This window comes from Stenella coeruleoalba (assembly GCF_951394435.1).
Source record: "Stenella coeruleoalba genome assembly, chromosome: 5".
Lineage (NCBI taxonomy): Eukaryota > Metazoa > Chordata > Mammalia > Artiodactyla > Delphinidae > Stenella > Stenella coeruleoalba.
In genome coordinates this window covers 1382524-1403764 of record NC_137150.1, presented here as the reverse complement: position 1 = coordinate 1403764, position 21241 = coordinate 1382524, and the positions used below count along the sequence as shown (strand labels likewise).

The window sequence follows — 21241 nt, the reverse complement described above, 5'->3', positions numbered from 1 at the left end:
TCCCAAATTCTTCCCTAGAGCTGGGAAAGAAGACAAAGCACTCTACTTGGAAGCCATCAAGAGGCACACTGTCCAGAAAGAAACAAATATGCTGAGAGGTTCAGATGCAGGTTATATGGTCAATCCTTTATCTACAGAAGAAAGAAGGACACAAAACGCACCTGGGTCAGCACGTGAGCAACAGATGGTCATCTAAACAAATACTACCTTGCTGATTTCTTGCTTTTTTATATTTTCATGTTATTTTTCCCTTGATAGATTCACAGTGAGCTCTGAGCAAATAAAAGTTATTGAATTTTTCGAACACTTAGAAATAAATGTCTACATTCTTCTCTATTCTGGTCTTGTCTCCATTCTCAGACACTGGCTGTGATATTTTGAGCACCGCCCAAGAGCTGAAAATAAGTTTCAAAAAGTAAAAGTAACTTTATTATTACAAAAGCATTGTTTGTATACTATAGAGAAGATGATAAATAAAGCTAAGCAAAAATAAGGGGGAATGGGAATCCCCTGGCGGTCCAGTGTTTAGGACTCCAGGCTTCCACTGCATGGGGCCTGGGTTCCATCCCTCGTCGGGGAACTAAGATCCTGCACACCACAAGGAGTGGGTAAAAAAATTTAAAAATTAAAAAATAAAATAAGGGAAAAACACCGCAATCATTATACTTGCTTGCAGACCAGACCCCGCCCCCAAGAAAACCCTTTAAAAAAAAGGAAAAATACAAGTTACTACTTGGATCTTCTAAGAAATTATCAACATCTTTCCACATTAATAAATATTCACTTATAAAATTATTTTAAATGTTTGCACATTACTTAGATATACCACAAAATAGACAACTGCGGTGAGTCCTACTTTGCTATGATAAACAACTCTGGGCGATACAGAGATCACTGTAACGATAAGTAACTTCTTTAATTCTTCCCTAGCATTCCGGGCGAATATGACGGAGTCCCTCTTCCCACAACAGGCGAATATCTGGGATTATTAGCAAAAGAAAAAAAAAAAGATCCCTTTTTGATACGCAAAAATGCTATCTCCCCTCGTTACGTGCTCGTTCCCAAGTTATGCTGGAGTCGGTGAGGTGGCGCCCGGACCCTCCCCTCACCTTCTGACCTCCGCCAAGGTGACGCGGGGGAAGGGAGCCCGGCCCAGAGGGCGCGCACGCCGGGCGTGCGCGTGCGCGCCTATGCGGACGTGTGTGTGCGCGGACGTGTGTGTGCGCGGACGTGTGTGTGCGCGGACGTGCGCGGACGTGTGTGTGCGCGGACGTACGTGGACGTGCTGTGCGCGTGCGCACGCCCGCATCGCGCGTGGGACTGCGGCTGCGCTGTCCGCCGGAGGCCGGGTGCAGGTAGTGGGTGCTCGCTCCTCTTGTCCTTCCGCCCTCCAGCTCCGAGTCGGATCGGCGCTGCGTGGGGAGAGGGGTGTGGAGGAGCCGGGTCAGGTGTCTTTTCCTCTCGCCACGCTTTCCTCGGGTTTCTGGGTTGGTGCGGGGAGTTGGCCACACCCCCTTCCCTTCCCCCCCACCCCACCCTTGACCTTCGCGGTCCCCGAAACCCTGATCAAAAAAGTTCTCTCACCGCCACCCCAAATAATAGGCCCTGAAGTGTGTTTTGTGCCTTTTGTAATAAGGCCTCGGTAATCCTGAAAAAGGATGCTTTTCGCAGCCTATATCCGGCCAGGAGTGCGTGTATATTTTTCATTGTGAAGTTCTGTTGTGAATCGAATGAGTCGTCTTTTCAGCTCTTTATCTTGGAATGTCCGAGGGTACTGAGAGTCTAAAAAGGGTTGAGTCCAGACAGGTGGTTTGATAAGTAAAAGTGATGTAACATTATTTTCCCTGCGCTCCTTAACAGCTCATACCAAGCACCCGAGAAAAACCACCTTGGATGTTGTTTCTTAGGCCTTTAAGGTATTTCAACAACAGTCAGTACCTGCTGGGCGTGTCGTGGTCTGCTACGGAACGTCTCTGACCCTCTGAGTCTCAACCATGCTGTCAAACGGCTTGCAAAATTTCCTAAAAGTTACAAGCCCTCATCTAATACACACAGGGTTGTGCCAGCGATTGATAAGTGAAAGGAGGTTTTTCGGAACTGTGCCAACACTCGGATTGCGTAGGCGGGTTGTCGTTACAGGCATTGGCTTAGTGACTCCTCTGGGTGTTGGCACTCAGCTGGTGTGGGATCGTCTTATCCAGGGAGAGAGTGGAATCGTTTCACTGGTCGGTGAAGAGTATAAGAGTGTCCCTTGCAGTGTTGCAGCTTATGTGCCAAGAGGTTGTGATGAAGGTCAATTCAACGCACAAAACTTTGTGCCCAAATCAGATATCAAGTCCATGTCTTCTCCCACCGTTATGGCCATTGGGGCTGCTGAGTTAGCCTTGAAAGATTCCGGCTGGCATCCTCAGTCAGAAGCTGACCAAGTGGCTACTGGTGTTGCAATTGGCATGGGAATGGTTCCCCTTGAAGAGATTTCTGAAACCGCGTTGATGTTTCAGACGAAAGGTTACAGTAAAGTCAGCCCATTCTTTGTTCCTAAGATTCTGATCAGTATGGCCGCAGGCCAGGTCAGCATTCGCTATAAACTCAAGGGCCCCAATCATGCAGTGTCCACGGCCTGTACCACGGGAGCTCATGCTGTGGGAGACTCTCTGAGGTTCATAGCCCACGGCGATGCTGATGTGATGGTGACTGGAGGTGCCGACTCTTGCATCAGCCCTTTGTCGCTGGCTGCGTTTTCCAGAGCCCGGGCTTTGAGCACAAACTCTGATCCGAAGTCGGCATGTCGGCCATTCCATCCCAAGAGAGATGGTTTTGTGATGGGAGAAGGTGCAGCTGTGCTGGTGCTGGAAGAACACGAGCATGCTGTTCAAAGAGGGGCTCGGATCTATGCAGAGATTTTGGGCTACGGACTCTCAGGTGATGCCAGTCACATAACCGCCCCTGATCCTGGAGGAGAAGGTGCCTTAAGGTAAAGAGTGGTTGTTTGTTCACATTTCTTCAGGTAAGACTCTTTATTGGAGTCTCAGCTTAGGGGAACTGTAGTATCTGGCCTTGGTGTACTGTATCTCTGTTGTGTTCCCATTTTAGACTAACTAGTGTTTTTGAATTCTTTGCTTTACCACGTTTGAAATATTTGAAAACATGTGAATATCCTTACAAAATCTGGAGTTTTAGCGAAGGCCAGTAACGTTGTGAAGAAGGCCGTGTGTGACTTTGCCACATTTTCATCCCTTCAGTTGTGCTTAACAGACGTCAGGGTCGGCAGGCTCCCTTCTGCAGCCCTCCATCAGACCTGGACAGTACAGTTAGCGCTTTGTCCTACGTGTACCTGGTCTCTGCTCCATTTCAGCAGGGTTCTGCTGCGACTTCTCATCACCCAGGGATCTTATTAAAATGCAGATTCTGACTCCGTAGGTCTAGGGTGGTGCTCGAGGTGCTGCGTTTCTAACCAGCTCCTAGGTGGTGCTGATGCTGCTGGTCTGAGGACCGCACTTGGAAAAGCAAGGTGCTTTTATTGTGAAAGAGGTAGCGAGTTAAGTTAAAAAACCCACAAAACAAAAGACCCCTCTGACACTAACATTATGTGTCAATATGTTTGTTCATCGGTTAGCCTGCTTAGATCATATTACGTTTTAACCAGTTAAATTAGCCAGGGGTTGGCAAGCCTTTTCTGTAAAGGAACAAATAATATTTTTGGCTTTGTGGGCCAAAAATATTATCCCAGCTACGAGGGTCTCTATCACAGCTACTCAGACTCTGCTTTGTAACTGAGAGTAGCCATGGACAGTACGAAAATGAATGGGTGTGTTCCGATGAAACTACAGTTGACCCTTGAACAACACGGGTTTGAACTACGCGGTTCCACTTACACGCGGGTCTTTTTCGCTAAGTACACACTACAGTGCTACAGGATCCGCGGTCGGTTGAATCTGCGGATGTGGAATTGGGGGTATGGATGGCCAACGGTAAAGTTATAGGGGCCTTTTCCACTGTGTGATGGGTCAGCACCCCTAACCCCCAGTTTGTTCAGGGGCCAACTGTGTTTGCAAAAGCAGCATCTGGCCAGGGTCATAGTTCACCGACCCCTGAACTATATTTCTGAGTTTTAGTGAGTGGTTGCTGGTGCTGGAAATGTCAAGCCTAGTAGTCAGCTAGATGAGGAAATAGTTATGTTTAGGTGAAACCTTCCAGCACGCTTCAGATGATACTCTGAGCTGCCTCTTAAGGAAATGTATGCAGCCCAGAGATCAACAACTAAAAAAAAGGGTGTTAGCATCCATGAGATTTTCAGAGGTTTTCCCAGAGAAGTGTTTTATTTTTGGATTTGTGTCTCTTGGGGTTTGGCTTTGTATTTCTTCATTTATTTAGAATTCTCATATCCTGAATAGACAATTTTTGAAAGGGTGTTTGAGCCTTAAAGTAATAGGACAGACGTTTTTTAGATTATTGGGACATATTCCAAGTTTTACATTTAACTGTGAAAGAAAACATTAAAGCATCGTTATAAATTTTTTTCTCCACGTTTTAACTCTACAACACACCCCACTGAAAAGCAATTCCTAGAAGAGAAATTATTCTAGGCCTGGGTCTATGTGGCTTTTTCCTCAAGGACGAAAGGACGATTCAAATAAAATGGAAATACGTTTTATTAGAGATTGTAAAATCCATAGGTTTGTATGTTTATGTCATGGTGATGAATCAGTCCAGGGTCCTGGGGGTGCCTTGTTATTCCCATGCAGACCGCATTCCAACTCACACGGTAATCCAAGATGCTGTTCTGTCATTAGAGCATAAAGGGTTCTTTTCATCCAGTGTACTTGGATATTTCTTTTTCGTAAGCCATACAGACAGTGAATACCTTGCTAGAATTAGATGTCGTTCCGATAAGTTCAGTTGCTTTTCTCATTTTACTAGATGCATGGCTGCTGCTCTAAAAGATGCAGGTGTACAGCCTGAAGAGATATCCTACATCAACGCACATGCTACTTCCACACCGTTGGGAGACGCTGCTGAAAACAAAGCCATCAAACATCTTTTCAAAGAGCACGCCCACGCCCTTGCCGTTTCCTCCACCAAGGCAGCCACGGGACACCTGCTGGGGGCTGCCGGGGCCGCTGAGGCAGCTTTTACCTCCCTGGCTTGTTATCATCGAAAACTGCCACCTACTTTAAACCTGGACTGTACAGAACCAGAATTTGATCTCAATTATGTTCCACTCAAGGCACAGGAATGGAAAACTGAGAAGAGATGTATTGGACTTACCAATTCCTTTGGTTTTGGTGGTACAAATGCAACACTTTGTATTGCTGGCATGTAGGACAAATCATCTGTCATTAAATATTGATTTTTTTACCTGTTATAAACTGCATTAAGTTGAGAAATAATATGTTTATGTAAATGCATGTTTTTATATATCAGTATCCAGATACACGTTATCTTTGTCAGGGTTTCTCAGCCTTGGCACTGCTGACGTTTTGTGCAAGGTAATTCTTCGTTGGGGAGAGGGGAGCTGTCGTATACATCGTGGAATGCTTTACAGCATCCTAGTCTCTACCTGCTAGATTCTGGTAGCACCTACTTCCCCAGTGGTGACAACTAAAAATGCCTCTAGACATTTCCCCCTGTTTCTTGGGGAGGGGGCACAAAAGTGAGAAGGGAACAGCCTTCCCCATGTGTTAATGGGCTGCTCGTATTACCTTTGCTGCAGCACTTTATCCCCTATATACGTAAGTCTCCAGTCATGTTCATTCAGTGGTAATCAGTCTTAATTCTCGTGGGCGTCTGGTTTGTTCCGTTGAAATTTATTGGGTGCCAGCTGTGGACCTGGTTTTGTACTGGCCACCAGCAATAAAGTGATATGTCAGGACAGGCTTCCTAAGGGTGAAAAGGTCTCAGTCAGGTTACAGGGGAAGGAAGGAAGAGTATTCCAGCCAGGAGGCATAGTGTGGAACGGCTAGGAAATTTAGAGAAAACCTCAGGACCAAATGTAAATATTTCAATACTTACAGCCTGAGATGGGAGTAGGAGATAAAGCCAGAAGACCTGGTGGAAATCAGGTCACAAAGAACCTTATAAGTTCTGTTAAGGCAGTGAGAGTAATGGAAGCCATCTAAGGTTTGGTGTGTTAACGATGGTTTTGTAACGTGTCAAGTTGGCTAGGCTGAGCCGCATTTCCCAGAATTCGCTCTACCGTATGTTTTTTGGTTAGGGCTGGCCACGAGAGAGTCTTGTAGGAGATACGCAGGGCGACGTGAAGCAGCAACCATTTTGTAGCTCACGTGTGTTGTGGCTTTGCTGGCTGACTTCTTGAGGTGAGGCAGTGGCTGAGCCTGTAACTGCTCCCCCCGCCCCTGGATCCTCCCTCAATTTCCCTGACTCCTGGGCCACATGCGTTTAGCTTCACGAATGGCCCAGCTTCCACCCCATGACGCCAAGGTCAGAGGAAGCAAGAACTGACAGGGTGAGGTTCATTCTTGTGGCTGTGCGTTCCAGCTGGTTGTTGGAACTTTACATCCATCTTCCCTTCCCAGTCGCCTGCCTGGCGGACTTGAGTCTCCAGCAGCGGAAGAGAATAGGTGGACCTAACACCCCTACAGAGACTGTTTAGCCGGTTCTTGTAACTGTGTAGGTCAGATCCCTGTAATAAGTATCTACATCTGTATCTCTCTTAGCGGTTCTCTCTCTGATTGAACCCTGACCGATACATGTGAAGAATGGGAGTTGTTGGGAGTAACATAATCACATTTCCTTTTAGAAACATGACTCCGGCTGCAGAGCAAAGAACAGATTGGAGGGAAGCTGGATTCCTATAAGGGAATCCAATCAGAAGGGGAGAACAAAATCCAGGTAAGAAAAGATGGTGGCCTGGATGGATGGAGCAGGATATTTTGACCCAAGGTTATTTTAAAGTTGAAAATCACGTTCATTTTTTTTAGTCAGTTTTACTAAGGCATAATTTACATGCAGTAAATTGCACCCATTTCAAGTGTATGGTTAAATGAGTTTTAATAAAGGTGTTATACACACTCGAGGAACTACTACCTCAATCAGAGTATAGAGCATTTCCATCTCTGCAGAAATTTCCTTGTGCCCCTTTGCAGCCGATCTCCCCAGCTGCAGAAGAACTTTCTGTCACTATAGATAAGATTTGCCTTTTCTAGAGTTTTATATAAGTGGAGTCATGCAGAATACCCCTTGGTTCCTGGCTTCTTTCTCTCAATTTTTTTGAGATTTATCCATATTATTGAGTGTATCAGTAACGCTTTCCTCTTTTATTACTGATTTTTAAAAAGTCTTTAATAGATACAGATACTTTTGGCTTTTAATCTTTCCCTAATCCCTACTCAGCTTATTTTATAGCATTTTACTTAATCTCACTGTTATTTTTTAGATGGATGGGTATTGCCTTTTGCACGGAAGGCAAGGATTTAAAATTTTTTCTAAAACTGATAGCTTCTGAAGTGAAGAATCCTTCCTTTGAAAATCACAAATCTACAAGGATACAGTTGTATAAAGGGTATACGGTTGACCCTTGAACAACATGGGTTTGAACTGATCCCTGGATTACTTGTGCAAGGATTTTTTTCCATAGTCCATACTACAGTACTACACAGTCCACAGGTTGGTGGAATCCACAGATGCAGAACGAGCGATACGGAGGGCCAACTGTAAAGTTATACACAGACTTTTGACTGCACACTAGGGAAGGGGGGTCAGCAACCCCATACCCACGTTGTTCTAGGCTCAACTGTGTATATATGTGTATGTGGTGTATATAGATAGATGTGTGTACATCTATATATACACACATTACTGAGAATATTGAACTGGTAGAAATTTGACCGTTTTTTTCTGTGGTCTAGTGCCAAGAGGATATGACTATTTTTGGACCCAAAGACCCTCCTCTCCCCCTGGGTCTTTATGTTTAAGGAAAAAAGTAGATAACTTAGGGTAATAAAAGTACTAACAGTTAGCTTTAGTTTTAATTCAGGTCCCCTGAGAAGCAGACACCAGGAGAGGATTTCCTGTGCAAGTCTTCGGGGGGAAAGGCCTGTGAAGGATGAGGGGAGAGGGAACAAGAGAAGGCAGGGAGCCCCTCCGACCGTGATGAGAGTCTGACACCCGTCAGGAGGGGGGGCAGGGATGAAAGGGGGTGGACTAGAAAGGTTTCAGATGGAAGTCCCATTCTAAGAGAGTTTTGGCCAGGCCGACGGGCCAAATCGACCGAGAATCTCATGTTGAAGGAGCTCCAGGACCCTCAGGGGTGGACCTGCATCAGTGCCCCCACTGTGGTCGGCGGCAGTGCTACCAGGGCACGGCCGGAGACCTGAGCTGTGCGTTTTTCGTGGCCAGTGTGCTGCACCCCTTGTAGCACAGTGATCTACTTCTGCAAGCAAGTTTAGGGGGCAGGTCCTCTGTGAGTTCTGTGGGCCTCTCTTTCTGAGTAGGAATTTAGAAGAGGGAAGTTAGTGGGACAAGCAGTAGCCCCTGATCCTGCATTGGTTTCAGGTGCATACTTGTTGGTACCCATCCACTCCCTAAGCCACTGTTCTTTCCAAATTCCCCTCACCTTCAGTGATTATCTTGGCAGGCTTTGGCGGCTTCCCTGGTGGTGTGGCTCAAAACCTTTAGTCCTGAAAGGCTGAGCCCTTGGCAATCATGCCACACTCTTTTCGGACAGCAGTTGGAGCTGTGTCCTAGGCACTGGGATCAGGAAGCCAGCGGATACCAGGAGGCACCCAAGCAGACCACCGGGATTCCATACGCATGCTACCTTCCCTGGCTGGTCAGGGTCAGATTCCACAGCCAGCATGCTGACTTTCTGGTCCCTGGGCACAGGGAGGCCAAAGTGTCCTGGCTGTAATGAGACACTTGCTGTGGCCCCTGGCAAGAGTGTGCATACCCTCTGGAGATCAGAACTTTTAACGCTGCAGAGCTCAGAGTGGCAAGGATGGAAAGCATGAAATTCCTCGCTGTGATTGGATCACTGGGAGTGATGGTAAGTGGGGCCACCCCTGTTCCCCACCCCGCTTTGTTTCTGGACTGTGTGTTGTTCTTACTGGGGACTTAGCCCCGTACAGAAGTCTTTGATTTAAGCACATACTGCATCCCCAGGATGGCATTGCACCCATTCAGGAGGTTGCCTCTCAGCTGGTCATTCAGGGGTGCCTTTGGAAGGCAGTTCATCCTTCTAGGAGGCCGGCTGCTTCTGCATGGTATGATGTTTCATACAACCCGGGGACCCCGTGTCATTGGCCTATGCCCACGGCCCATCTTTGCTGTGAAGTAGGTCCCCTGCTCGGTGTCAGAGGAGGTCATCAGGAGGATGTATATCACAGCAATAACCAAATTTCCTTGCCAATTGCATTATAATGAGCTCTCATCAGATCTTTAACCTTGGCCATTTTAAAGTCTTCTGTCATTTACAGACTTTTGTCATGCTCTGATGCTTTTGCAAAAGTGTTCCTGTAAGAGTGCTTCATCTTCAAGATTTGTGGAAGAATATAGCTTTCTGATAACTAAGATCATGCTACTAAACTGAGTAAGAATTTGCAGAACTCTAATGGAAAAACTGATGAGGATGACTATCATTTTTATGATTTTTTAAATTGGAAACATTGTTGATCCTTTTATGTTTTGTTTTCCCAGGTTTAAGAAAAACAATTTTCTTTTCTCTTAAGCTGTCAGCAATTTGCTAACATATACCATTGTGAACAAAGAGGAAACACTCACCTTTTCCTCCCTACCTGACCCCTGCAGAATTCAGAAAGTCTTAGAATGAGCATTCTTAGTTTCATGGCAATATAGTTATTTGCGTAAGTTCAACAAGAATCTGTTCATCTTGTAACAGGAATGAATTGCAGCAGCCAGGGGTTTGAACTCAGCATTTGGCTGGCGACCACTCATGAGCCTTGGCCGTTAACCCTTTGCCACGATAGTTGGGCTGATCTAAAGGGATTAACCCTGTGGTTTGAACAGTGGGGAGTCGGGAGGTGGATGTTCATGAATAAACCCTCGCTGGGGCAGGATGTGTGGAGAGACGTTTCGGTTCACCTGCAAGAGGCTGAGGCCGTCCTCACTGGCTTCCACCTCCCGGCTCATGAGGCGCTGACACCCCCTGGCCATCAGGAGGCTGATGCCCTAGCTTGGGTACCAGCCCTGGTAACTGACCCTTCAGTAGATTCATCAGTAGATGGGGTGCATAGGAAGGGCAGCCACCGTAGCACCAGGGTGGGATGGCGTATTGCCACGACCCTGGATTGCCCTTGAAATACAGTGAGTTGGTTCATGCAGCAACAGTGTGTCCTGTGTGTTCTAAACGGTGCCCAGGGCAACTACCAGAGGAGTCTGGGACCACCCCCTGGAGTTCCCTGCCAGCGAGGGGTTGGCAAACCCTCAGAGTGAGGGTTCTAAATGTGCCTTGGTTCCTGTGGACACTGCATCTGGCCTAACCCAAGCTTTCCCCTGTGACTGCACAAGCCAGGGGCTCCCACCCTTAGGTGATTAGAGAAGCTGAGTGCCCTGTACTGATACCCTCGTCAAATAGTGATCGGAGATCCCATTTCAAGGGCCATGCTCTGCAAGACTAGGCAGAGGAACATGACGTTGAATAGAGGGTTCATCTCCCCTGTAACCTGCAAGCAGCAGGTTAAATCACTAACAGGTCAAACCACCTTGGCTGGGTGGACTAAGCCACTGTCCCAGACTTTATACATTTGAGTGATCAACCAGTAGGGACCGTGGCCCCATGTGCCAGTCCGGGGCCCCCTGCCGAGACCCGCAACACCATAAAGTATGGAAGTGTCAGGGGGTGGCAGTGCCCTGACACCACGGATCAACGTGGTGTGCTGCTGAGAACACCCGGCCCCCTCAGGCCCGGGACGGGCGTCGTGTGCTGGAATTTGCAGTGGGACGTCCCACCAGGAGAGGAGAGTTGCTCCCTGCCCCTGCGGGAGGGCGTCTCCACCGGGACCCCGTTGTCCTGCTGCCAGCTGTGCCCGGATTGGAGCGTGCAGCATTGAGAGAGGGGAGCAGGGGGGGTCTGGGTCCTGCTTTGACATAGCCCACCTCCGGTCCATCCCTCACTCCTGACACTGCTGCCTTCCCGGTCAACATATATGGCCAGCACAACTGGGTCAAGGTCCTAAAGCTGCCCACCTCCCTCTCCTGGAGGCCAGGCGGGCCCGTTCTCTTTTCCACTGGTACCAACATGTGGCCGCCATCTTCGTTCCTCCATTGGCCTGGAGGTTATTCTAGCTCACACACAAGCCCTCACCACATTCACCCAGCAAGCCTTAAATGAGAGCTGGCAAAGCCTGCCCCTACCGGACCCTGAACTGTCTCTAGTGAGAAAAGCCGTCCTCCAAAATAAAATGGCCTCGGTCGGACATCACCACTGCCTCACAAGGAGGCCCCTGTGTGTTATCCAGACAGAATGCTGTGTGTTCACACCTGATGGTCTGTTAACGTGTCTTCTTTATTAAAGCACATGGGGACTCAAGCGAGCACCCTGAGTGATCCACTGTCCCCAGCCTGGGACATTTAGTGAATCAGTGGTTTGGATCATGGGGCTCTTGGTGGGAAAAGTTGCTACTTATTTTGGGAGTCATTATGTTGATCTGTGTTTTCTCTTGCCTGTGCCTGTGTTGCTACAGTGTAGCCAGACGGCTACCAAACAGGCCATCTCGATGCTAGTGAAACTGCTCGCGGACCTCTCAGAACCATTGTGGAGGGGCTGGGGGGGCGTGAGAGACTGTAGGAGTCAAGGAACCAGGAGGGCTGGAGTGTGCAGGGAGGTCATTGAGAGGATGCGACCGCTGGTTGACCCTGGAGCTGGCCCCGGGCAATAGGAGGCTTCACAACCCCTCCCCTGTCCTTGAAACGTACCTTCGCCCACCATTCCCACAGTGGGAGTTGTTTGCAAGGACGCAGCCTTGAGAGAGCAGTGTGGTGTTGAGACCATCTGGACTGAACACATGACTGAACCCAGTGAAGTTCTCTGTATAAACTTTAAGATTTGGTGGGTGGAGAGGTCTCCTCCTCTTCTGGCGCCCAAGACAAGCCTCCTGTGTAAGTTCCCTTGCTTATTACACCTGCCACCTACCTGCCTCTTTCTTTGGTCCCTCCTTATCTTCCGTTTGTGGGGGCCAGGTTCAGATTTCTCCCGGGAAGCTCCTGAATTTTTGAGCCAACACTCAGAAGTTGTGTTGAAGGGAATCCACGCCTGTGGACCTGCAGACAGTGGTGCCGGCTGAGGCTCGATGGCAGAAAGGGCAAACCCACACCTGAAGTTGGAATCTACGCCTGCGAGGGTGAACTGCAGGTCCTCCTTTTGGAGCGTGGTTGGACATGCAGAGGCAGCAGTACCTGGATTGTATTAAGTAAGCAGAGGCAGCGGTAGCTAGATCCATCTTGGTAAGTAGGGGTCCGCAGTGTTGGGCCCACATGTGGCCTTCATCTCTGCCGCTGTGGCTTCTTTCACAAGCCTTCTGTGTAAGTTCTGGGTGGCCAGTGACAAAGGCTGATAGTGTCAACGGACAGATTCGTTTTGTCTACGTGGTCGTTCAGTGCCTCTGCCCTGTGAGTGTTTTCTGGTGGGTGTGAATGTGTGATAGGAAAATCTGTACTCTCCATGGAGTGTCTGGGTGTCCGTCTGCGTGCCTCTGCTCCAGACCGTCTCATCTCTGGTCTTCCAGAGATGTTTTCTTTCCAGACCCCTGCCTGAAGGCCAGACCTTTGGCCACTGTCCAGAAATACTGATGTAGTCTCACTTCTTGGGCAGTTTCTCCTGTACAAAGTGGTTGACCAGATGCCTTGCTTGCAGCTCCGCCCATGGGGAAGATTTCCCCTCACCAGTGTCTTTCAAGTGAACTTGTTGAAAGGTAAACTGAGGCACAGTAAACATTTTTAAGAGTTGATTTGAACGTTTTTTGATTCGAATGGGCCAAACCGTGAGTGTTTAGGTGACGTCACCAGCAGGAGCTCAGGGCCCGACTTGTAGAGAAAAGGAAGCAAAGCGAAGCGAGGACATATTGATTGGCTACAGCTTAAAGCCTAGTTGGCTGTTGGTGATTTGTTGTCCTTAGTTTCAGTTTAATAACCTTGAGGCATTTTGGGCTTAGGTGTTGGTTCGGTGACTTAGGCTGCCAGGACATGGGGGCCACCTCAGTCTAACAGCCTCCTGTTTGATTAATTTAACACCTTGAATATGACTTTCATGCAGCTGCCACCTGTTTTCAACTTGAACTACTGCAAGGGATATTTAGGAGACAGAAGCAGAGGATTTGGTAAATGATTCCCCTTGTCTTCCTTCCCATATTCTTTGCTTCTCTCATAATCCTCTGTATTTTCTATCCCCTGCTAGAATATAAATTCCACCAGAGTAGGGATTTTTTCTTTTTGGCCATGTGGCATGGCTTGTGGGATCTTAGTTCCCCAACCAGGTGTTGAACCCAGGCCCCAGCTTTGAAAGCACTGAGTCCTAACCACTGGACCGCCAGAAAGTCCCCAGAGTAGAGATTTCTGCTGCTTATTTCTCTGCTATAGTTCCTGGCACCTAGAACAGTACCTGCACAAAGTGTGTCCCCAATAAACGTTTGTTGGATGAACAAATGAGCGGATCTCAGAAAATTGCTCCACCGATCACAAGGCTAGTGGGAGGCAGCTTGATTCCTGCCCTCCCCACTTTCCCCCATCTCCTTCTTCCAATACTCCACCAGATTGTATCCCCAAAATAGCCCCCGCACAGCGCTGCCCTCCACCTCCACTGCTGCTGTCCATCTCCCCGAGTTCCCGCAAGAGCCAACTCTTTGCTCTTCCTCTGCCCACCTTCCATGGCCTCCCGAGCACCATTCATTTTGTCAGGGAACCGCTGACTGAAACCACCCGCCTGGGCTGGGCGTGATGATGACCACTTGCATGAGTTGTGTCACAACAGGAGGTCCCGATAAGGAACGTGGTGCTGCCGCTGAAAACTAACTGGGAGAATTCAGGAGGGGCTGAAAGCAGGAGGGAGGAGGTGCCAGCCCATAATATGTCTGGCCAACCTCCCAGAAACCCTCACGTTGGAATCCATCTTGGCTGAGAGACGCGTGCACCACCCGGGAGGACGCTGAGTGATACCAAATATGGGCCAAGCAAGATGACTGGCCACAGGCGCCCCGGAAACTAACCCATCACCGTAAAACCCGGGACTGTGAGCCACGTGGCAGCACAGTTCTCCCGGGTTCCGTTACCCCGCTGCTCTCCGCCCAGGTGCCGCTTCCCGATAAAGTCTCTTGCCTTGTCAGCACGTGTGTCTCCTCGGACAATTCCTTTCCGAGGGTCAGACAAGAGCCCGCTCTGGAGCCCTGGAAGGGGTCCCCCTTCCTGCAACAGTTTTAGTCATAGCTGTCAAGTTGATCTTTTTATGATGTAAATGAGATCGTGCCCCTTCTCTGCTGGAAAGCTTCCAATGGCTGCCCGTTTCACAGTAGATGAAAGGCAAACTCCTTACCAGGGCATGTGATGTGGCCCTGACCCCCCTGCAATCCCACCTCATACTGCTTGCATTCAAGCCAAACTGTGCTCTTTTTCTTCCTCACACATACCAAGCTCCCTTCTGCCTCTGTCTTTGCTCTTCTCTTGTCCTTTTTCATTTATGTGCAAATTGGCTTGCTCCTGTTATTCAGGTCTCAGCACAACTGCCTCTTCTGGGGGGAGCCTCCAATCTAAAGGAGCCCCCTCTCTCCTTCCTAATCTCTCTCCATCCCAGAGCCCTGTTTCGTTTCTTTACATCTATCACGATCAGAAATGATGTCCTTTTTAAAATTATTTATTTATTTTGGCTGCGCTGGGTCTTCACTGTGGCTCTCAGGTTCTTTGTTGTGGCACGTGGGCTTCTCTAGTTGCGGTATGGGGGGGTCTTAGCTCCCCGACCAGGGATCGAACCCCGGGCCCCCTGCATTGAGAATGCAGAGTCTTAACCACTGGACCACCAGGGAAGACCCAATGATGTCATTTTAAAAATATTTTTTTCCGGGCTTTTTATTCCTCTGTTAGAATGTACACTTTATGAGAAGAGAAATCTTATTGATCTTGGGAACAAAAATCGTATTCCCAGAATCCAGCAAAGCATGTGGCACGCACACGTGTGCACACACACACACCAACACAAAGAGAAGAATATTAGTCCTAACAGTGACTGAAAATATCTTTGTTTCAGGAAGACGTTGAGGAAGACCAGTTCGTTCATGGTCATAGAAAACCGAGAGGGTTGTCATTACCGTCTCGAGGAAGTTCTGGGGATGGCCCTCACGGCTGTGATGAGTGAGGGCTGCAGTGCTTTTCTCTGCCTAGTTACTAGAGGCTCAGCTTTGGTCTTTGAAACCAAGGAGGAAGGGTCATGGTTATCTTGGTAGTTTCTTTAGAATTGCTTAAAAGCAGTGTACCTTGAATTATAAAAACCTACTTATGTTGTTTTGAACAAAAATGCCTTTAGCTCAGGGTTCAGCCATTTTTTTTCTGTAAAGGGCTGGAGAGTTAATATTTTTGGCTTTACGGGCCACATGGTCTCAGTTGCTGCTTCTCAGTCATGCAGCTAGTAGTGCAAGGCAGCCATGAGCAATACTTAGACAAGTGACAAGCGTGCAGGATTCCACCTGGAGGGGGCGCTGGAGGTGGGAGACAGATTTGGCCAATGGGCTGTAGTTTCGTGACTCCTGCTTTAAGTCTTCAAGGAAGCTCATTCTCTGAAGTGTTTAGCCAGCTAGCCTTTCTGTGCCCGTGGGGTGTCTAGAAATTTTGCAGCATAAAATTAGAAAGCTGGACTTCCGTCCTGGAATAATAACAATAATTATCATAGCAATAGCTAATGCTTATGTAGTATGTCAGGCAATATTTCAACTATCTTTCTTAACGTTTTTGCATTTAATCCTCACCAAACATGGGTCCACTAGCCCGTGCACGGTAAAGCCAATCTACGGACACCTAGTTGTGGTGAAAGAAAGTGCAGTTTTTATTGCAGGGCACCAAGCAAGGAGTCCAGGGCAGCTAGTGCTCAAAACACCTGAACTCCCTGATGGGTTTCAGCAAAGTATTTTTAAAGACCAGGTGAGGGAGGTGCAGGTTGCAGGGTATGTGATCAGCTCGTGCACAATTCTCTGATTGGCTGATGGTGAGGTCACAGGGCAGGATCACCGGGGTTAGTATTATCAGTCCTTAGGCTCCAGTAGGCCTGGGGACTGGGGGCTCAAGGTCATCAAGTAGGTAGCATCTTCCATTTGCTGGGGGATTTTGACATCTGTGAAACAACTCAGGAAGTGTGCGTCACATACTGTTATCCAGATACTTCAGAGACGGGCTAAAGCAGAGGATACGGGGGAGGGGTCTGTCCCAGGAAGGCCCCAGGGGGTCCTGCTCGGTTACAACTGTGTAATTTAGGTAACATCATTGTCCCCATTTTATGGATAAGGAATTTGAAATTTAGTGAAGTTAAAAAGCTGGTCCAAAGTCACACAGTCAAAAAATGGCACAGCGGGGACTCAAGAGTGTCTTCTGACCCTAAAGAGCAGACTTTTACCCTCATGAATATACCACCTGCCCAAAGAGCAAGGATTGAGGCTCTACCAAGGGAAATCTTATAGGCAGGGGCAGAGCCAGCTCTTTTGGACCTTGTTCTGAATTGGGAGGAGGAATCATGCAGTTTCCTGAACATCTCCTTTTGTTTCTTTGGAAAGACGGGACCTGTTTTGTTTTTGCAGGTACTGACACATTAAATTAGAATATAGAAAGACGGATAACCAAACCCCAACTTGAAAATCAATATGATCCTTCCCTAAGTATATATATTCTACTCTTTCCAGGTTTAATATTAGTGTATCTTTATAATTTAAAAAATTCATCATAGTATCTTAAGGGAAGGACCTATTAATTTATAGGTTAAAAACACTGATGGTATATTTTCCATATACCATCAGATGGTATGTGATATATGCTCATTTAAAAAAAATTAAAGCAGAGCGGAAGAGTATGTGTCAGCCCATTGCCACACCCCCTCACCACCGGCTAATAACATTTTATAACCTCAAAGTAACTGACACATGTATTGCCATTTGGATCTGGCCTAACTTTAGCAGACAGCATGAGGATTTCCTTTATCCTCCTGTTACCAAGCAAGGGCTCTTATGCCCTGGTGCAGAAAGCCAGACTCTGACAGCGGGTGTTTGCAGTAAAGTAGTGGTTTATTTGCAGGCAACACGCAGGGAGACCGGGTAGCTAATGCTCAAAAGACCCCTAACTCCCTGATGGCTTTCAGGCAAGGGTTTTTAAAGACAGTGTGAGGGGAGAGGGCCCTAGGTTGCATGATCAGCTCGTGAACCTTCTGATCGGTTGGTGGTGAGGTAACAGGTGAAATTTCTGGAATCTCAACCTTCTGGTTCCAACCAGTCTGGGGTCTGTGTGCTTGTGGTCAGCCTGTAGTCACCATCCTCCCCTTGGGCGGCTGAGGGGGGTCATAGTTCTGCAGAACAGCTCACAGATATGCACCAGATTGTTACCTATGTCCCTTCAGGAGGAACTAGGAGTCCTGTGACTCTACTGTCCTGATTGTTAACTGCTTGAGTCTGCTCTTTGGAACTCAGAGAAGGCCCAGGAGACGGAAGCCTTTTTCCTACAAATGAGAAACGGGGGGTATGGGAAGGCTTCTGTGTCTGGGAGGGCCCTGCAGGGGCCTCAGTTTCAATCCTCTCTTTTCTTTGATCTCCCTCAGTCTTGAGGGGACCAGGGTGGGACAAGAAAGGGAATAAAGTTTTGCAAAGAGAGGTTAATCATAAACTCAGCAGGGGCACTCGGCTTTAGGAGGACTTGGTTTCACTTTCACTGCTTAATTCCACCCTAGCCAAGCTCTGTTAAAGATGGGCTGGTGGTGAATAAGCCACCTGAGATTTCCTTGCTTTCCAGAGTGATGTTGGGGGAAGAGTGGGAGCTTTAGACTCAGTAACCTAGGTTTAAATCACTATCACTGGGCCTCCTTTTTCTCATCTGTAAATGGAGTTGTTACTGGACCAAACCTGGGTCCACTTGCCCACCTTGCAGCAAAGCCAATTTACTGACACCAGGTTGTGGTGAAGGAAAGTACAACATTTATTGCAGGGCAGCCAACAAGGAGAACGGGTGACTCCTGTGCTCAGAAGAGCCAAGCTCCCCGATGGTCTTCAGGGAAGAGTTTTCAATGGCAACATTTAGGGGGGAGGCTGCAGGGTGCATGGCTTTCTTCTGATTGGTTGGAGGTGAGGTAATAGGGTGGCGTTTCAGGAATCTCAGTCATCAGCCTCTGATTCCAAGCAGCCTGGGGTCTAGTGCTCATGCTCAGCCTGTAGTTACCATCCTCCACCTGGGTAGCAGGAGGGTCTTAGTTTCTGCAGAACAACTGAACAACCTGTGCATCAGGTTGTTAGGTATATTCCTTGAGGAGGAACTAGGACTGTTTTATCACTGTACTCTTGTCATTACTTTTCTTGTTCAACTGCTTTTCCTTTGTATCTGCATTCCCTCTCTTCCCTAATTAGGAAGGGCATGTGCCTTCTCTTCGGAACTCAGGGAAGCCCTAGGAGAATAAAGCCTTTTTCCACAAACAAGAAATGGGGATACAGAGGGGCTTTTGTCCTCGGGTGGACCCCACAGTGTACTGCTCGGTTTCAGAGTCAATAATGTTATCCATGCATCAATGGTTTTGAGCCTCAAATGAGGTTATCAGTACTGTACAGAGAATACTAAGTGTATCCTCTGTACAGAGAGCGGCTATTTTGTTAAGAGCTGAGTGTGGGCTTTTCCGTATGTATGGATTCTCTAGGACCTTCGTTGCTAAGTCCAGAAAATTCAATTGGTTTGGATTTTATTATTATTTTCATATTTCTATATCTATGTAGATTTATTATTATTATAGCATCATCCACGTGACCTATTATTACATAGGAGAAAAGCTTTGTCAAGGTAAAAAGCACCGTATCTAGACTTTAGGATTTTCCCCCAAAATAAGCAGTGTGAAGCATAGAAACGTTAACAAAGAAGCTTATGACATTCCTTCTGAAGAGATGAAAGATGAGAAAGCTGCTGCTCTTGGCTGGCTCAGGCCCACCCCTTCCTAGCAGCAGCGGGGGATCAGATGACCTCTCAAGGTTCCTTGTCGCTGGTGGTTTTGTTTTTTGATGTCTGTTTAAAGATTACGCTAATACTGCTGATGTAAAATCCTTTGTACACAGTGATGGTTAAAAATACTGGCTCCTGACCTGAATCTATGCCTGCCTGGTTAAAATCATATACTTGAGATTAACAGGATTCAAATGCTCATGTCTTATATAAGCCATTGGGTCTTTTTTTTCTCCTCAAAAAGATTTCTTGTTATTGTATTTTGGACTAAAGCAAGAGGGGGAAGGTTGATTAAAAAATGCATTTAAATACAGAAGGATTTAGATTATTTTAATAACTAAGCTTAGTTTTTATATTGTGGGTGAGAAAGAGGAATGAATAATAATGTAGAATGCAAAGACCCGGGAGGTGACTCCCCCAGAAAGCTATCACTGGAGCAGCATATTAACTAGGAAAGAGTCTTTGTAGCAGAGAACACAGAGAGTTCCCAGGTCTGTAAAGCACCATGTATCTAATAAGTAACTTGTGTAGTGCTGTGGGAGAATGGGCTCTGGAGCCAGGCTTTGGGGGTTTGGATACTGGTTCTGAGCTTTTATGGACTCTGTGATCATAGCAATGCATTTAACATACTTGTGCCTCATGGTTCTCATCTGTAAAATGGGGATAATATTAGTTACCTACTTCGTAGGGTTGCTGGGAAGATTAAATGAGTTAATAAGTGTAAAGTGGTTAGCATGGTGCCTGGAATACAATGTGTTCAATAATAGCAATTAATTCAAAATCTTAAGTATTATTGTGTTTTATTTTGTTTCCTTTTTGTTTTCACTTCTTTACTGTTTTTTTTTTTATTATTATTATTTTTGCGGTACGTGGGCCTCTCACTGTTGCGGCCTCTCCACCTGCGGAGCACAGGCTCCGGACGTGCAGGCTCAGCGGCCATGGCTCACGGGCCCAGCCGCTCCGCGGCATGTGAGATCCTCCCAGACCGGGGCACGAACCCGTGTCCCCTGCATCGGCAGGCGGACTCTCAACCACTGTGCCACCAGGGAAGCCCTCTTTACGTTTTATGATGGAAAAATTTTTAATTTTTACTAATAGAGAGAGGTATAATAACCCCCATGTATTTGTTAGCAGTTATCCATTTATGGGCAATCTTGTTTTACCTAAATGCCCATTCACTTCCCCTACTTTTACTTGATTATTTTGAAACAGATCTCATCCATACTCTAGTTCATTTTAAAATCTTCCAGTATGTATCTCTAAAATAAAGGTAGCAAATTATGGCCCAAACTCTGTTTTATGAATAAAGTTTTATTGGAACACAGTGAAGGGGTCCACAATATGCCACTGATGGATAAAAATTATTTTGAACTGAAGTCATCTGAGGATAGGCTTTTTTTTCTGAACTCTTTTATCTGCCTAAGAGCAGATCCTCCTAGAAGAACTCAGTTGTGATGAAACTCCCCAGGAATGCTCAACCAGGCAAGATTAACTCTTATCACAGACATGAGAAGTTGGAACCCCATCTAACCAGACATTGTCACAAAACTATACCTGTCATCTATTCTCCTGAGGGCCCATTTATCTTTCCTAAAAGGCATTTGGTTTTCCATAAGTGTCCTTTCTTCCCCTCCACTTCCCCTATTAAGATAATTTGTAGGTCCCAAATTATAAAGATAAGACACCTTTTTGAGTCATGTTCTTCTGTGAACTCTTGTGTATGTGCATGAATAAAAATGTCTTTTCTCTTCCTAATCTGTTTTTTTTATTTCTAAATTTTAATTTTATTGGAGTATAGTTGATTTACAATGTTGTGGTAGTTTCAGGTGTACAGCAAAGTGAATGAGTTATACATATACATATATTCATTCTTTTTCAGTTTCTTTTCTCGTATAGGTTATCACAGAATACAGAGTAGAGTTGATTTACAATGTTGTGTTAGTTTCAGGTGTACAGCAAAGTGAATCAGTTATACATATACATATATTCATTCTTTTTCAGTTTCTTTTCTCGTATAGGTTATCACAGAATACTGAGTAGAGTTCCCTGTGCTATACAGTGGGTCATTGTTGGTTATCTATCTTATATACAGTAGTGTGTGTATGTTCAT

General features: G+C 46.7%; 2 protein-coding genes across 18 annotated transcripts in view; both read left to right on the top strand.

The window, feature by feature from the left end:
* The first annotated feature begins 1273 nt into the window (after positions 1-1273).
* OXSM (3-oxoacyl-ACP synthase, mitochondrial) lies at positions 1274-5586 on the top strand. 3 transcript variants are annotated; one of them, XM_079921489.1, is made up of 3 exons: positions 1274-1355; positions 1861-2974; positions 4921-5586. In XM_079921489.1, the coding sequence occupies exons 2-3, from the start codon at positions 1995-1997 to the stop codon at positions 5321-5323; spliced, it is 1383 nt and encodes a 460-aa protein (XP_079777615.1). In that variant the 5' UTR covers positions 1274-1355; positions 1861-1994; the 3' UTR covers positions 5324-5586. The 3 variants fall into 3 exon arrangements, with proteins under 3 accessions (XP_079777615.1, XP_079777614.1, XP_079777613.1); XM_079921488.1 differs by having other exon boundaries at positions 1320-1358; XM_079921487.1 differs by having other exon boundaries at positions 1326-2974.
* Positions 5587-11600: 6014 nt separating this feature from the next.
* Positions 11601-21241, top strand: part of LOC307186445 (uncharacterized protein) — a 439601-nt gene continuing 429960 nt past the window's right edge. For 14 of the 15 annotated variants that reach the window (XR_013828323.1, XR_013828324.1, XR_013828325.1 and 11 more), the window contains exon 1: positions 11601-12420. The gene's annotated coding sequence lies outside the window, so the exon portion shown is untranslated. The remainder of the gene's footprint in view (positions 12421-21241) is intronic. The other variant, XR_013828331.1, reaches the window with a different exon arrangement.

Coding starts and splice junctions, on each gene's coding strand:
- OXSM (XM_079921489.1), top strand. CDS start 1,995: ATGCTGTCAAACGGCTTGCAAAATTTCCTAAAAGTTACAAGCCCTCAT. Junction 2,975..4,920: donor GGAGGAGAAGGTGCCTTAAG/GTAAAGAGTGGT, acceptor TCATTTTACTAG/ATGCATGGCTGCTGCTCTAA.